Genomic DNA, 17,187 nt, shown 5'->3' with positions numbered 1-17,187 from the left:
TCTGCTGGTTATGCTCAAAACAACACAAATCTCTCATGCTCAGTGTTTACAAACTGCCCAAACTCAGTGTGTCTGTTTTATTGTATTTTACACTGCTCAGAAATATTAGAGGAGTACTTGATCACCACAGTACAGCATAAATCAGTTAAACTCCAGGTAGGTGGTATGAGGTGCCAATGTCCTGTGCTGACACCCCAACACCATTTCTGTCGGCATTTCCCAGAACACACCAAAATTGGAGCGGCTGTCTCCTTATTCCCCCGAGTAGCGACCAAGACACCACCAAAGAGACCTGTACAAACATAAAATTGTCCAGTTCTAATGAGTCTGTATTTGACATGACCACCTTTACTCTTCTGCACAGCGAAAGGTCACTCTTAGCTTAATTTGTCGTTTCTTTAAGTAGTCTTCAGAAATGGTTCTCCAGGCTTCTTGAGACCATTTCTGAAGATGTGATGAACCGTAATGATCAACTGAAAGTCCAGATGCTTGGTTTAACTACAGATACAATTTAAAACTCGTTTGCTGACCACAAATCTTTTGCAGTTTTCAATACTTGTGTACTATTACTTATGTAGCATAAAGACTTTTACCTAAATAAAGTACGTGAAGATTCGTCAGTTTGCTACACTATTTATCTCTGATCAGATACTCCAGTTACCAGCTGCTGAAACGTCAGTAATGTTGAAATGTACTTTTATATCTTCGCCTTTTGATGTTGGCATTAAGGCACGAAGTCATTATTTTATTTCTTGTTATATTTACAATAAGTTATGCGTATACAAGTGTGTTGTTAATCGATATGAGGGAGGTTATCCACTGATTAGACAATCTGCAACGTTACCAAAATAGATTAAATAAATCGTAGGTTTCTTGAACGCCACATCGGACCGATTATACCCGGAACCAATTCTATCCTGCTCACCACGAGCGTATTTTGGTGCTGCACTCTCGGAATCGCAAACAGCTACGGCGGCATGATTCTCTCGCTGAATCCACAGCTGTCCGTGGGGACGGATAATTTCCCCTGAAAATAAAGTCCTCATTTTACTGTGAGTGTAAATCGTGCTCATGAAAGCTCGTGTCGTTATAAAAATGTGCGGCTGCACATCAGCTTGACAGGCTAACAGCTGAAGCTAACCCATTCAACATATGGGACTCTACTAGACTTCATACTTTGTAGCACAAGTTTTTATTTCTCTACTTTTCTTAGTAAGTTGGAGGCTAGACCTTGGTAGAAACACTGCTGCTTGTCGTTATAATACCGTTATAAAAAAATGGAGTCGCTAACTACAAATACTGACGTGCGACTAACGGTGACCCGGTGTTTCCGCACACTCAAGTCATCCACGGACAGCTCAGACATCATTACGGCTCTTCGGACACTCCACTCCTACTTGGATGAAGGACCGGACAGCACAGCCACCTCAGCTGAGCGTGCAGAGTTCAGGAGAGCTCACTACTCTTCCGCTCTGCAGCTGCTGGTCAGCAACATTCAGGCTGACTGGTTACACCAGCTGACAGCAGCCCAGCGCGCAGAGCTGTGGGACGGCCTCTTCCTCGCAGGACCTCCAGAGCAGGCGCTCCTGGTGCTGATGGATGCAATAGGAGAGCTGAGGTGGGTGGTGCTGGGTGTGACGTGCTTATCATCATCATCTTCTTTAATAACCTTAATGCCTGTGTCTCGCCCCTGCAGACCCACCTCAAATCTGGACCACGTGGTCAGCATCACTGAGAAGTTCCTTCAGCGTGGTCGCCTGGCTGAGCTGCTCTGGTCCTACTGTCTGGAGGCAGCGCCCTCTGACTCGCAGCAGCTCAGAGAGACGCTGCTGGGGCGTATTAGCGCGTTGCCAGACATTACCGCGAACAAGCTACAGCTAAACAACAGAGCTCTTTTCCGTCCTCAGCAGTACTACCCACTGCTGGCCACAGAAATGCTCACTGCCCTGGAGCACACCTGCCAGGCACTCAGAGGTGAAGGGCATCTGTAAAGCAATGATGACACATTATTAGGAATACTACAGTGTGTGCCAGGAGACATCGTAATCTCTCATTCTGTGTGTTTGTAATTTGTAGCTGGAACGGACTGTAATTTGACTTTTGTGGCTCAAACACTTGGAAAAGTGTGTATCCAGGGGCACGGCGGTGAGTTTAAGGATGTATTTGGTTATAGTTGTTTGTCTCTGTACTGCAGGAGTCCTTAAGCTTTTTCAGGTTGAAAGCCAGCCTTCAGAACCTGAAAAAAATTCATACTCACGCTAAATTAAATAAAGATCAGCGCATTAGAAAACTTATTTTTCCTAAAATAAAAATATCAGTTTATTTTTCACCTAGTTTTCCAGTGGCTCTGCTCCCCACACTTTGCAAACCTCTGCAGTGTGTCCTCCCATTGTGCCACAACCTCCTGCATGTCTTTTGCTGTCAGAACATCCTGTTATTACTTATACTCCCCAGCTACTTTATTAAATGCACTTTGCTACTACTAGCTTTGCTCTCTTTTGCCATCAGAACTTGTATAAATTCAGACCATTCTCATTTTTTTTTCTTCACTTTTGTCCTGCTGCAGGTTCGGTCTTGGCTGTGATGGCTCCTCGTCTGTCCGCGTGCACGCGCTCAGACATGGTGTGGCAGAGGGTTTGCTGGAAGCTGCTGGAAAACGTTCCCCAGCGATGGATGGAGACCGTGCTCACTGGGCTGGTGCAGGCTGTTAGTGGGTGAGACTGTTGCAGATTCAGAGAATCTGGGAAAGTCTTTTTATTTTATCCAGCTGTCAGATCTGTGTTTAATGGCGCACGTTTGTTGTGTTTTTGTTTCTTCAGGCCGGACGCACTGGGCAGGATCATCGGAAACCTAGTGGTGACAAATAAAAAGGCTCAGTTTGTCATCACTCATAAACTTCTGTTACTGCAATATAAGTATGAGGTACTACAGTAACTTCCTCCCTGACAGTTATATGTGTTATGAATATCGTGCTTTAATCTGCGGCTCTTTTCCTAGACTCGTGTTCTGAGAATTATTCTTGGTTACCTCGCAGCAGACAGGGATCGCAGACCTCTTCTTATCCAGGTGGGTGGACGTGAAGTTAAGCAGCCTAATATTATAAACATATTAGAATATAAATAACCACTTCACACCCTCACTCAGCTGTGCTAATGTGTTAGTTAATGATTTTGGTGTTTTCAGGTTTTACGGTCTGTGTCCCAGGCCTGGGCTAACTCCAGCGCAGTGAAACACACGCCTCTGGAGCAGCAGTTATACGTCAGCAAAGCCCTCCTGCTGAGTGTGAGCCTGCTGAAAGACTCTGAGATACAGGAGCTGCGCTCAGGTATAACAAAGCCTTCTGCTTTGTGCCCCTGAGGATGAAATAAACCCTGACTGTTGGTCTGTTTTTGTTTGTTTTTTAATTAAGAAAGACCTCACGGAGCATAAGATCACTTCAAACTCCATTATTAACTATTCTGGAGCTTCTGCATGACCCTTACTAGATGATTTATTAGTTATATATTTTTACATCTTCATATTTGTGCACATTAAATAAAAATCAGTCAGAGTTTTCAGCAGTAAAATTACTACTGATACTAATCAGATACTACAAAACAGCTACTGAAGTAATAAAATACTTGATTAAACTGAAGTCAGTTACACTGACCGGTTGAATCCGTCTCTCTCAGAGTTACTTCAGTGTATGCTTGGCGGCATGCAGACCCACCTTGACAGCAACGTGGTGCGGATCAGGCATATGGGGATGGTGATTGGAGAGTACCTGAGCTCCCGCATGGATATCAATGGAACCAAGCTTAAATTTGAGGTACGGTTCATTTATAGCAGGAGCAAATATAACAAGCCACCACGAGGCAGCCTGTCATTGTTTGTACTGGACTGTGAGGCTCGTGTGTGAGGTGATGCTGTGTCGTGTTCTAGTACGACCAGGACGAAGAGACTCGTGAGCTGCTGTCTCTGTTGGCTCCCGGCGCCTGTGACGAACCAGAGGCTGAGCCCGTAAATAGGTAGGTCGTACTCCCTGTCACTTCTGCTTAAAGATGTAAAAAGATGAAACTGTCAATCAGCTGACTTGCTAAGTGATGAGAATATTATTTTTTAAGGATCCTGAAATGTTTTACCTAAAATTTTAAAAATGATCTGATTCATCTTAAATGTATGCAATATGTATTAAATACAAATACAAAAATATTGTGTCATCTGTCATCTCCAGAGCTGACGGTCCTCAAGAGACAGCTGAGTCAGCTCAGAATGCATCGCAAACTACATCAGGAGCTCAGGCATTAAAAACGGATCCAGACTCTGATCTCGATAGGTATGTCAAGCATTCAGTAAGAATGACATCCTTTAAAGATTTTTTTTTTTTTTTTAAAAACCCAACTTTTACATGTTTAGAGCATATATAAAAGTGCACGATTAACCTTTTATCACTCCAGTGACGATGAGCTCACTCCGTACGATATGTCTGGAGATCAGGAGATCAGTAAGGCGTCCCCGCCTCGCTACCTACGAGACTGCCTGGAAAGTATGACTTCACCCATCTCATCCCTGTTTGCCTTATGTGATCACCTGTGTCGTATTCTCACTCCAGCATGTCCTCATGTTTCAAACTTATCTAGTTTTAATATCCTCTGAGGACCCAGTGCGCGTGGAGCTTGCTTTGAAAGCTGCTGAGAGTTTGGTGCGGAAGAACAGTTTTGCAGCCAGAGAGGTACGACGGGAATAAGAGAGGCTCTAAGATTTGAATATTTCCTCTGGAAGATAGGGGTAAAATGAATTGATGTTATAATGTAGGTGTTTTCATTCTTGTTTTCAGATCAGTGTCCAGATGTCCAAAGTCCTCCTTCATATGGACGACAAATACAACATTAACGGCTTCCTGTACCTCAGGCAGGCGACGATGGTGGCTCTCACTGTCACTGACTGTATTCCTGTATGTTTGCCTTCTCTTAACAAACTACACACAGCTCCACAAACTTTCACTCATAACCAAACTGTATTTCTGTGTCCGTTGGTAGGTGGCTCACTATTTAACCACAGAGTTTTACTCCTTGAACTACAGTCTGCGCCAGAGACTTGATATCTTGGAGGTAAAACGAGAGGTCATAGTGGTTATCTGCGTGATGGTCTTTGATCATTGCTACATATCATGTAATTATGGCCTCCATTATTTGATATCACAGGTTCTTGCCTTAGCAGCTCAGGAGCTCTCTAAACCAGTCACTGAAAAGAAAGCTGCATCCATAAGCTCTGCTACAACAGCTGAGTCGACTCCATACCTCGGTGACAACCCTGTTCACTGGCAACAGGTGGTAGAAAAGCGAATCCAAAGCAAGACAAAACGCCTCACTAAGGTACTTCCAGTCTCTCTTGTGATTTGGAATTTGAGTGCAAGCTCACTCTGAAAAGTAATTTTGTGTGTTTTTGCCACAGAAAGTCAACCAACCTGTTACTAAGGCAACACCAAACCGCTACGCCCCTGTTGCCGGGCACTTCTTTTTCCCTCTGCTTAAAAACTATGACAAGTAAGCATGATCCTTGTTTTCAAATCCATGAACTCAGCTGTAAGAGAACATTTGTTTAATACATGATACCTTCCTGCTAGGCCTCAGGTGACCTTTGACCTGTTGGGCAGTGACCACCTGGTACTGGGCAGGCTGATCCACACTTTGGGCCTCTTTATGCATCTAGCAGTCAATGCACCGGTACATGAATTTCTCCTTCTCTGGCCTATTATAGATGCTGTATTTGTTTTACAATGCCTCTGTTATTTTGCTTCAGATAGCCGCACAGATGGGCTGCGCTTTGCTGGACTTTGTGTGGGCAGTGCGGTACCATGCTGACCAGTATGTGTGATTCATTATCTCTGTTTGTCTCTGTAGTGTAACACAGAATAATATCTGTGGACCTTTGTTGTCATCTAACCTGAATTCTGTGTGTTAAAGGATGGTGAGACGAGGCGTCCTCTTCGCTGTTTGCTCTGTGTTTCTGAGCATGCCCAGTCAGAACCTGCTGGTGGACATCAGTGATCAGCTGTTTGAGACCAGGTCTTGGCTGGCAGGTATTAAAAAAAATGTGGTGTGACATTTTAATGACAGAAAAGAAAAAGCCCGATGCCACACCTGCACCTGATAACTGTCAGCAATCTGTCTTTACAAACACACAAAAAGATAGTGCACAGTCATTCACAGCTGGACTGGACATTTCTGGGAAGCTGATGAGGAACCAGGATGTCCTGTAATACAGGGGTGTCCGTGATTTGATTGGCTTTTCTTTTTTTCTTTTTTTTTTTTTATCCCAATGGGAATAAAACTCAGAGCTGAGTGATACAGGTCAGAGGGGTCACAACTTCCGTTTTACAGGTTGCAAATTGTCAATACTACTACTAATAATAATAATGTTACTGTCCACAGATGTTGCTGAAGGAGACCCGGATGCAGATTGCAGGAGTCTGGCGGTGCAGAGCCTGGTGCTGCTGGATAAGAGCTTGAAGAAGCAGCTACAGGATCCACAAGCGCCGACTGTGGAGACGTGACACAACGTCAGCAATGCACAATGACATTCTGGGTGTGTGAATACCCACACATGAAGAGAAATGCGTCTTTAATGTAGATGTTCCTTTAGCTCAGGCATGAATCCCACTTACTGCAGGTGCTGCTTTTTTAAAAAAATATCCTGCAGCATAGTGCCAACCAGAAAACATCTTCTCACACATGCACTAATGGCACATACGCTGGTTTGTGTATTCAGTGTCCGATTTACAAACCAAATGAAATATTAGATGGAAGATGAAGTTTTCCTTAAATAAAAAAAATGTTTAAAATGTATTAAAATATTTTGTTATGAGGATATCCTTTCTCTGCTTCTTTCCTGTATGGGTACTCTCTGTACTTTGGTTGTTTGTTTGCAGAGGACATCCTGTGAACATTCACATGAATATCACTCTGACAAATAATGGAAATACTATTAGTACTTCCTGTTGTCATGGTCAGAGGAAAGTCCACCACTGCATTGTCTGATAAAATGAAACTACAACGTCTTTTTTATTAGTCTGTTTGAATTCATATGGTTAATTACATTAATTATTTTCATTGTTAAAAAGTTAAAATGTTTTATAATTCAGACAACTGTATTCCTTGTTCTATCTAAAGGTTACACTGACAGTTTTGTACATTAAAAAGATTCTAAATTTATTTTTATTGAGAGAAAGTGTAGGGTTTTGTTTTGTTTTTTTTCAAATAATTAAATCTGATGACGATGGGAAATGATTGGGATTTCAGTGTTTTGCCATGTATAAATATACTAGTGCTAAACAAGGAAATAAAAATTAAATATGCCTAGGTTTTGACAAAAACTAACAATATGTAGTTTGGTCTTTAAGTTTTTGAATAGAGGCATTTGTTATTTTGTGGGTTTACCTGTGCACGCCACTACTCAGTAGATTCAATTCAAACTATATGACTGAAGTGCAGACTTTCAGCTTTAATTCAAATGAATATGACATTAGCTGGCTTTTATATAAGTAACCAGACAAACTAACGATTTAAGATATAAGGACTGTTTTTAATACTTGGATGAAAATCCTTTCCCCGATTCCATTGCCAAACAGCTGCTGCTTATTTGTGGGTTACTCTCTCAGTTTTGTCTTCAGCAACTAAAAGGCAGCTCTGTTAAGTTGAGATCAGAGCTTTGGGGGTGCTGAGCACCCAGAGAGCTGCCCATCCAGGCAAGGTAAACTGTACTCGTCACGATGAGACTTCTTCCCTGTCTCTGTCGGTCCCTGCATCCTTAAATGTCTCCAGATGTCCCGAGTTCCCTCTGACTGTCTCCTTGGTGCATTTAAACCCCTGTTCCTCCCTGTCCTCGTCGTCTGTTGTATTCATTTCCATTATCAGTCATAATTTTACCATCTCTGTGCAAGTCTGCAAATTTCTTTATTAAATCATAAGATTCTTAAATTCATCAAGTCTCTCTGTGCCTGGGTCCTCGTCACAAAACATGACATCACTGTTTTGTACATTTTAACAATTTAATCCCACATTTTTTGAAAAGATGTAAGAAAACCATCAAATGTGATAAAGGTTATTTAAATGCTGCTAAAGAAGAATGGATTGGAAATTAAAAAAAACAAAACAACATATCCTAACCTTAATTACTGCGGGAGAATAATGAATGATGCTCATAGTGAGTAAAAAGTAAACTGAGTGCATTTTTTGGACAGAGATTCACTTTTAAAGTGTGTGTTTAATATAATACAGATACATAAAAAACACTCCAAACTGTACAAAATATTATTTAAAAAATTACAAAAATGGAGACACCTTGGCCTTTGGTACAATGTATGAAAAGATGTTTACTGCAGATACTACTATGGCTCTGCAGATTTGTTCTTTTCTTTTATCCTATGTCGCCTCACCTTGAGGTTGGTAAATCCGTCTATCACATTTTGGTGGTCAAGTCTCTCAAGCATCTCTTTCTCAACTGACATCACAGCCAGGTGCTGGAGTCTGCTTTGACCCATGGTCCTTCTCAGCCAGGTATGGAGCTGACTCAAGTCACTAAAAGACCTCTCACAGCTACAGCTGCTAACTGGGTTTGTTAGGGCAACCTGAATAACAGTTTTCAGTGTGGGGAAGATCTGATTATCCAGAAGATTGTACAATGTTAACATATCTGGAATGGCACCAGCCTCACTCTTGAGCTTCAAAAAGTTTTTGGCAACTGTGACTTCCTCTGACTGAAGTTCAACATGGTAATGCAGTGCCAGGCCAGGGCTGACAACCCACTTTGTTTTGCAGATTCTGTACAGCAGAACACAACTTCCAGATTGTACGAGTAAAATTAGTTGGTTTTTTCTTTGCCAGTTTAACAGTTTGTGTTGTGCCTGTTAGTACTCCCTGTCTGTTTTCTTACCTGGTTCTTCCTGACCTTGTACTTTCTCCTCATGTTCTCCTCTTTCCTCTCTCCCTCTTTTGACTGACTATCATACACAAATAGATTGTATTCAATTAGATTAAAAAATACTATTAAGATCACTAATAAAAAAAGTCCTCTCTCAGTTTCCTTTTAACCAAAAGGCAAATAACCAAACCACATGAACATCTAATAAAGGACATAAATATTGAAACACTGATCCAACATTATCCTTTATTGATGGATCATTTGATTTCACACTTTTACCTGAATGTGGCTACTTTAAAAAAAAAAGAAGAAAGAAAACACTTCCTCATATCCATTATGAACCTGGCTGCCTCTCTGTACACACACACACACACACACACACACACACGCACGCACGCACGCACACACGCGCGCACACACAAACACACACACACACACACACACACACACACACACACACACACACACCATATAGTGCTACATAGGGGGTATGCTGAAAATAGAGGGTGATAAACTGGGAAGGTGAAAACTAGTGAGTGAGTGACAATGAAAAGGCAGTTTTCATACCGCTGTAGCTATAATGGAGCAGACTAACAGCACTAATGTTTCTATTGTTGTCCTCTTCTATTTCATATTGTGCTGAGTGAGCGTGCCATCAGCCTGACCAATAAGAGCCAAGAGTTGCAGTGATAGGCAGGCTGAACCAGCAAATAGCCAGAAACAACTGGTCAGTGCAGCACCTCCTCAGGTACCACATACAGATTTTAACTGGCTTCTGACTTTGTGTGGTGTGGAGTATGCTAGATTTTATATAAATATGGATGAGATTAGCTGGGGATGAACAAAATCTCCTTCAGCAACTATTAAATAGCCAGAAGGGGCCAGGCAGTCAATATATTAATTCAGCGTTCCTACAGAACAGACCGTAAAGCATTCCCAAAAAGTCAAAACAATTATTTTAGCAGCTGATTTCTGTACTTAAAAAAACCCCAAACAAACATTTATTATAGCTCTATTATGTAGGTAATGTAGGAGACGTGGACACAAATACACAGAGGGTTAACGAGGGAAGTGGGAGCACACGGGGAACACAGGCGACACTGATAATCATAACGAGACACGGCAGGAGTAACACAACACTGACGGGAGACTATCAAAGTAAAACAGGAAGCACACAGAGACGCAGACCAGATTGGAAGAGAACACAGACATAGCGGGCTGGGAAAACATGGAATAAAACACAAGGAGGAGAAACGAGGCATGGGGGCTGGCAGATACACAGAGGGGGCACACAGGGGGTAAAGTCACGAGGGGAAATCAAATAAGCAACATCTTAACAGAACAACCGAGGGACCCTAAAGCTGACATCAAACAACAACAATACAAGACACACAAAAAACCAGGTAGAAGTCCCAGGACCATGACATGCAGGTGGTTACATATGGTTAAAATGATTCAAATGCACTAAGTATGCATGTTTTTCATATCAATATAGTCCATAACTTGATTACTGTCTGTAGCCCACATGATTAAACACTTTAGTTACATAAAACATGTGAGGTTAGATTTTATCTACTGTATAGCCTGTATAGTAAATTAATATGTAGCCCAATAAGTATAAAATCCAGAAAGCTACACAACATGGGGCGGTTCATTTACAAACACAGTTCTAACTTGAGTTTCACACAGTTTTTATTAGAAAACAATCAAATTGTTAAATGCTTCAAGTACACAAAATGTCAGAAATCTGCACCGTCATGAACAGAAATTTAAACCTAATTTTTCGTGATTTGTTGATTAACCCTCCGAGGTCTAAATCCCACGTTGTGCACATCAACATCACAGATTTGTACAAATCAAATTTATAACAAAGACATGTTAAATATTAAGCACTGGAAACAGCTTGTTGCTTTGTTGCCATAGCGTTTTGTTTTGTCTCCATTTAAAAGATATCAAAATCTGAGCAAACAACTTGATGTCAAAAGAATCTCTGCACATTCCGCAGTCTTTGCTGCTAAAGTGACATCACAGCATTTAAGCATGTTTGAATGAAAACATCAGCATATGAACACAAAACTGAAGAGACACTGCAACCGAATGAAAGCAGACCACTATTTAGTGACATTTGGACGTTTCCCTGAGGATTAACTGCTGTGTAATCTACCAAGAACTAAAGTAAGCTCAAATTTCAGTTTATAAACTCAAGATCATTTACTTAAATATATAAAGCCTGATTTCCCTGCTTGCCAGGACAGTATTTATGTACTTTACATTGTGCAAGACTAGACTATATTTTCCATCATAGAGAGGATGATGTGGATCTATTATTCAGGAAAACAAATGAAGACTTAACTATTTGTCAGCTGATGTAATATTTGACAAATGATACATAAATTAGAAAATGTTCTTAATCATATCTTAGAGTGACAGAAGCTCTTTTTAACACGATTATTTCTCAGATTATTTTGTTCATTTAGGAAAATAGAGAAGACGTAAGTTTTGTTCTCAAACAAACTATTAGAATTTCTGAGAAACTGAGCCTACGTGCACATGTACACGGCTATTTTTGAAAGCGCAGCTTTGTCTCTGCATTTGGGCCTTTCGTCCACACCTAAACAGCAGATTGAGTCACTGAAAGGTGAGATTTTTAAAAAGCACATTTTTGTGTTCAGGTGTGGACGAGGAAAACGGACATTTACTCAGGCAATGTCAAAAGTGTGCGCCGCTGTTGAAGTCACGCTGTGGCCACGTTATTGTTTACGTGAGATCAATTTCTACAATGGCAGATGTAGACAACATACTGTGTCTGTTAATCTTAGTATCTGCAGTTTTTACACGCTTACATCAGACGTGGATTCTACATTCAACACAGACGCTCTCCCAACCCAGATCCTGACGTCGGTTTGGAATAAATGTAATTTTAAAAAATGACATTTATGTATGCTGTATGCATTTAGTCCATTCCAAAGTTGTGAGTCTGTCTTTAGTTATTAACATTTGAAACGATGAAGGCACGTGAAAGTAACACAAAATTAGCTGCTTTTCCAGAAAAAGACAAAAACTTCTCAGAAGTACGTAAGGTTTTATGAGGTTTTCCCACCCAGGCTTCTAGACTTCTGATTGGCCAACATTTCTACACGGTTAAGATTTGGCGTGTTCTTGACAGCGTTTCACTTTGTTTTTAGTGTTTAGATGTGGAAGGAGATATTTTTTCAAAACTGCACATGTGGACTGGATTTTTATTTTTTTTTAAACGAAAAAGGAAAATCGTCCGTTTTCAAACATAGCCGTGTACGTTTGGACGCAGCCTAAAGTCATCACAAAAAAAGCAAATTCTCTGAACATTCTGGGTTGAGGTTTAGTGATCATTGTTGTTTTGTGTTCCTTGTAGTCAAAATGAGTGCAAGTGGAGACGGACCACAAAATAACCAAAACGGTAAGCACATGTACTCAGTCTTGAAATTGATGAAAAACAGATTTTCAGCAGATAGTTATGGATGTTAATTAAAAGATTTAATGATCTTGCAGGCCAACAGGTTAACCCACGAATGTTGGCAAATGGAGATCAGGAACCTGCTAATGGCTTCCTGAACGATCTGTATCTCGCTCTCCGTGATTATTGTTGCTTTCTACATGAGCTAATAGCTTCAGTACTGGCACAATATGACAATTACCTTTACGGGATGACGACGATGACGATGACGACGATGACGACGATGACGACGATGACGACGACAACGACGATGACGACGACGACGACAACGACAACGACAACGACAACGACAACGACGACAACGATGACGACAATGACGGCGGCGACGGCGACGGCAACGATGACGATGACGATGACGACGATGTTCAAAATATTCATGTGAGGGACAATAATGCCAATGGTGACAACGATGAACAGCACGGGGATGCTGTGGTTGTGATCATTTTCAATGTTGGTGGCATTGAAAATGAGGAGGCATTTGAAGGCCGCATGGATGGTCGCCAGTACATCCCAGAAGAGGACCCTCAGCCAGGTGTTTCCAGGAAGAGGTCTAGAGAGAGGGATGAAGAAGATTTAGGAGCAAACAAAAGAATGAGATGGAGCGATGATGACTCTGAAGTATTTGAAGATGCGCACGAAGAGCTTGAACACGAAACTGGAGGCTCGAGGAAGCGTTCCCGAGAGGATTTTGAGCAAGAAGAGGAATACTTGCCTGTGTGCAAACTTCAGAGGTGTTCAATTGAGTCGACCAGCAGCAATGAAGACTAAGACTACTTCGACGGGTTTTTTCAGTATCCTTTCAGTAATCTGATGGCCTACTCAGGTGATCCTGAATCCTCTATGCTGCAATAAGCTGGGCATACACTGTGCTGCGATTTTTCAGTCGCGTTATTCGGCTCCTGATCAAACTGTAGGATTGACTCGCAGGGGTGAGAAGTTTGATCAAGGCCAAACTCGGGACGATCCCCAAAACGATCGCACGACTGAAAAATCGGCTCAAAATGGGCCAAAAATCGCACAGTGTATGCCCAGCATTAGGCTGCCGGGGGATTCCCATGATGCACTGGGTGTTTCTTCTTCACCCACTATGTTTAATAGACCTCTCTGCACTGAATGGTACTTGTTATTAACCTCTGTCTCTGTTCCATGTCTTTATACTATTTTCCTTGCCCCTCCCCAACCGGTCGCAGCAGATGGCCGCCCCTCCCTGAGCCTGGTTCTGCTGGAGGTTTCTTCCTGTTAAAAGGGAGTTTTTCCTTCCCACTGTCGCCAAAGTGCTTGCTCATAGGGGGTCATATGATTGTTGGGGTTTTCTTTGTAAGTATATCTTACAATATAAAGCGCCTTCAGGTGACTGTTGCTGTCATTTGGCGCTCTTTAAATAAAATTGAATTGAAAATTAAATAGATGTCACTGTGATGATTTCTTCCCTGCATAGAAAGCTTAGACCCAAATGCAGATTCAATGCACATGGTTAAACTATTTATGAGACTTTAGAGAGGGAATGGAGAACGTGGCTCGAGCTAGGAGTGTCAGCAGACAGCAGGAACCAGAGGAAAAGCTATCGAGAGACTGAACACCTGGCTCCTGATGGGAACAATCCAACGGGAATTCTGCAACAGAGGGAGAAGAAGTTGCTGGACGGGTAAGGGAGTTTGAGGGTAGGATGAGTACGTTGGCAGAGGAGACCTAAACACAGGGAAAACAAGGTTAAACACAGGGAAGGAGCACGCCAGAACTGGAGCAGAGGGGAAGCCTAGTTACCACTGGAGATGGCAGAACAAACTGGCGAGGAGTAGCAGGCAGCGCTGGTTTAAGAAGCCCTCCTGCTGATTGTTTGCAGATGAGGCCCAGGTGAGATGCTGGAAACTCCACCTCTGAAGTGTGGACACAGTATCCCCATTCCAAGTGGAAAAGCCCCTCAGACACTTCCGTGGTGCATGACAAGAAGGATGAGAAAGCATTCATGGTCCATCCATCCCTCCGTCAGCGTAATGCCTAAAAGTTTATTCAGATGTAAATGTATTACATTTTTAAATAAAGATCATCAGTGTTTTTAATGACGCTGCAGTTCATTCATGTGTCTCTATTGGACAGTGTTGTAGAAGTTACAGAAGACAGGAATCAGTTCCAGCTTGGCCTGACATTTGATCACTAGTGATGTGTGATACCACTGATTTCCTTTCCGATCCCATACCAAGTAAAATTCAGGGTGGTATCGACGATACTGCTCCGATACTTTGTACAAAAACTTTACTCTTTTATTGTATCTCAAATTATAGCGTCATAATCATTACAGGACATCAGATTACTTGTTCTTATCACTTAATAATGCAGAATTCATCATATAGAAATCAAAAACCTGAAGTTGTGCACTATGTGAACACCTTGCCTGCCTGCAGCACTAAAGGACTCCCTGAGAGACGTCTGTCTCACCCTGGCAGCACCCGTCCTTCTCCTCCTCTTCAGTTCGCCTCAACGTAAGCTCGTCATATTCTGTGATATGATTTACTCTGAGGTGTTTGACGAGGTTAGTGGTGTTGCCACAACACCTCACTTTCTTGCCACATGTATCGCAAACCACGTCACGGCTGTTTGTGGATGTAAAATACGTGCGCACATGACTCCAGTTACGCTCAGCCATTGTTGTGAGTGCGCACGCCACAGGCTGCCACACATTTATACAGCCGTATTTCACACATGACTATAAAAGGCGGAAGAGGGAGTAGTTCTTTCCAATGTAGACAATCAGAATGATAGTTTCTTTCCACTGTGTTCCTGTTAATGAAAAACTACAATTTCACCCAAAATGATTCAAATATCGATATTTTAATGTGGAAACCTTCTGTTTCCACATCTGGACTTTCTGTTGCTGCCCACGCGGGTGAAACTTTCTTTGAAGTGGCTCATTGAAGTTGTAATTGATAATCAATTCCCACACAATGAGAGAATCCAATCAATTTGTTTATCAGGGGAAAGGTGTGATTTCTTAGGACACTGGAGCCTAACATTAACTGGTTTAAAATTAGCTTATTTCCATAAGAAGAAAAACATACTGAGAAAGAGATCACCAAAATATACATGTACAAATGTGAAATAGTCATATGTAGTGTGAAAGAGCTATTTGACATCTTTAAATTCAAAGTAATGTATAAATCCACTTACATAAAACATGAAAAGGCGGCGCAGCGATGCCCATCTCAGCCAGTGTATGATGGTGGGGCAAGATGGCAGCTTCCACAACATGACGCCAGCTCCTATGTATTTTTAGTAGATAAATGATACGTTTATGTATCAATTTGTTGGAAGATGTAATTACACCTTAATTATGTAATTAGAAGCAAAAATGATTTTTTTTTAATCAAATCACCTCAAAAAATTACTGTACTTACTTTCTAAATCATTCTTTACCTCTGAAAGGGGTGGCTGTGGCTCAGGAGGTGGAGCAGGTCATCTACTAATCAGATGGTTTTTGGATCGATCCCTGGCTGCTCCAGACTGCATGCTAACTGTCCTTGGGCAAGACATTAACCCCAAGTCACTCTCTGATGCATTCATCAGAGTATGAATGTGTGTGAATGTTAGGTAGAAAGCACAGAAAAAGGGCTTCTATGAACAGGTGTGAATGAGGCAACCTGTATAGAGCGCTTTGAATGTTCAGGTAGAGTAGAAAAGCACTGTAAAAATTTCTCTGTGTTGATTTCTTTTGGACCTCAAACATTACTCACCTTGTTGCAGGTTTCTTTATTAATGCTGAAAACCCAGAATGGAAACTGACCTTACTGCTTCCTTCCTTTCCAAACTATTGCGGCTCCTCCAACCAACGGCCGCGGCAGGCTAAACATGAGGACACAGATGACGTGCAACAGTAAATGGTAAATGGCCTGTATTTGTATAGCGCTTTTCTAGTCCCTAAGGACCCCAAAGCGCTTTACACAACCTGTCATCCACCCATTCACACACACATTCACACACTGGTGATGGCAAGCTACAATGTAGCCACAGCCACCCTGGGGCGCACTGACAGAGGCGAGGCTGCCGGACACTGGCACCACCGGGCCCTCTGACCACCACCAGGCGGCAACGGGTGAAGTGTCTTGCCCAAGGACACAACGACCGAGACTGTCCAAGCCGGGGCTCGAACCGGCAACCTTCCGATTACAAGGCGAACTCCCAACTCTTGAGCCACGATCGCCCCATGAGATACACCTCTGTACTATTTGCTACTTTTATTCCACATACAACTGTCCACTGTACAAATCGGCACACGGCCTCAAACCATTAAACAAATGCACAGACTGCACAAATAACTGCACCATTTACTATGCCAAATTTCAACATTGGCCTATTGCATAACTTAGTGCAGAAGTATACATAAACCAAAAGATGCATCAAAATGATTCAAGCTGCGCTCAAGCTGCAGTCAACAGAAGGTTTCGCCTCATGCTCACCCTACCTTTCTGCTCATTAACATCAGGTGCCGTGAACAGGTGAGTGCAACCACATTTATCACACCCATTAAATCCTTTTATCTCATTGTGTTTGAATAATTGTAATTCCTTCTACTGGGATCTCAGCCAGAAGTCCATCTTTCACCTCCAGCTCATTTAAATCTCAGCTGCCAGACTTATAACAAATTCAAAGAAATAAATCATCATTCTCCTCCTCACAACCTTTTGGGTATACGATACATGGGTACAAGCCTTGTTACAGATTTGGTCACTTTTTATGAACCAAGTCACTGCCTGCATTCTGCACATCAGACACTCTTAGCTGTCCGTGCAGCCTGGCTC

General features: G+C 42.0%; 1 protein-coding gene and 2 long non-coding RNA genes across 5 annotated transcripts; 2 read left to right on the top strand and 1 right to left on the bottom strand.

Annotated features, from left to right (window-relative positions):
* The first annotated feature begins 898 nt into the window (after window positions 1-898).
* telo2 (TEL2, telomere maintenance 2, homolog (S. cerevisiae)) lies at window positions 899-7,785 on the top strand. The gene is made up of 20 exons (XM_026178785.1): window positions 899-1,618; window positions 1,697-1,974; window positions 2,077-2,145; window positions 2,567-2,714; window positions 2,820-2,922; window positions 2,998-3,066; window positions 3,184-3,325; window positions 3,672-3,808; window positions 3,922-4,007; window positions 4,214-4,315; window positions 4,437-4,525; window positions 4,620-4,711; window positions 4,817-4,933; window positions 5,019-5,090; window positions 5,184-5,354; window positions 5,434-5,525; window positions 5,606-5,705; window positions 5,782-5,846; window positions 5,946-6,061; window positions 6,414-7,785. Exons 1-20 carry the CDS (start codon window positions 1,278-1,280, stop codon window positions 6,533-6,535), a joined length of 2,511 nt encoding a protein of 836 aa, XP_026034570.1. The 5' UTR covers window positions 899-1,277; the 3' UTR covers window positions 6,536-7,785.
* A 2,787-nt stretch (window positions 7,786-10,572) lies between these two features.
* On the top strand, window positions 10,573-12,576 carry LOC113027865 (uncharacterized). The gene is made up of 3 exons (XR_003273145.1): window positions 10,573-11,076; window positions 12,293-12,337; window positions 12,430-12,576. It is a non-coding gene; the product is annotated as an uncharacterized LOC113027865 (long non-coding RNA).
* A 1,171-nt stretch (window positions 12,577-13,747) lies between these two features.
* LOC113027869 (uncharacterized) lies at window positions 13,748-15,851 on the bottom strand. Of its 3 annotated transcripts, XR_003273149.1 has the most exons (4): window positions 15,787-15,851; window positions 15,560-15,651; window positions 14,159-14,392; window positions 13,748-14,083 (listed from the first exon to the last, which is right to left on the bottom strand). It is a non-coding gene; the product is annotated as an uncharacterized LOC113027869 (long non-coding RNA). The 3 variants fall into 3 exon arrangements; XR_003273147.1 differs by having other exon boundaries at window positions 13,748-14,392; XR_003273148.1 differs by having other exon boundaries at window positions 13,748-14,392; window positions 15,806-15,839.
* Between the last annotated feature and the right edge of the window lie 1,336 nt (window positions 15,852-17,187).

This window comes from Astatotilapia calliptera, chromosome 8 (genome assembly GCF_900246225.1).
Source record: "Astatotilapia calliptera chromosome 8, fAstCal1.2, whole genome shotgun sequence".
NCBI classification, from domain to species: domain Eukaryota; kingdom Metazoa; phylum Chordata; class Actinopteri; order Cichliformes; family Cichlidae; genus Astatotilapia; species Astatotilapia calliptera.
The sequence above is the reverse complement of the archived record's forward strand: the minus strand, read 5'-3'. Positions and strand labels throughout refer to the sequence as shown.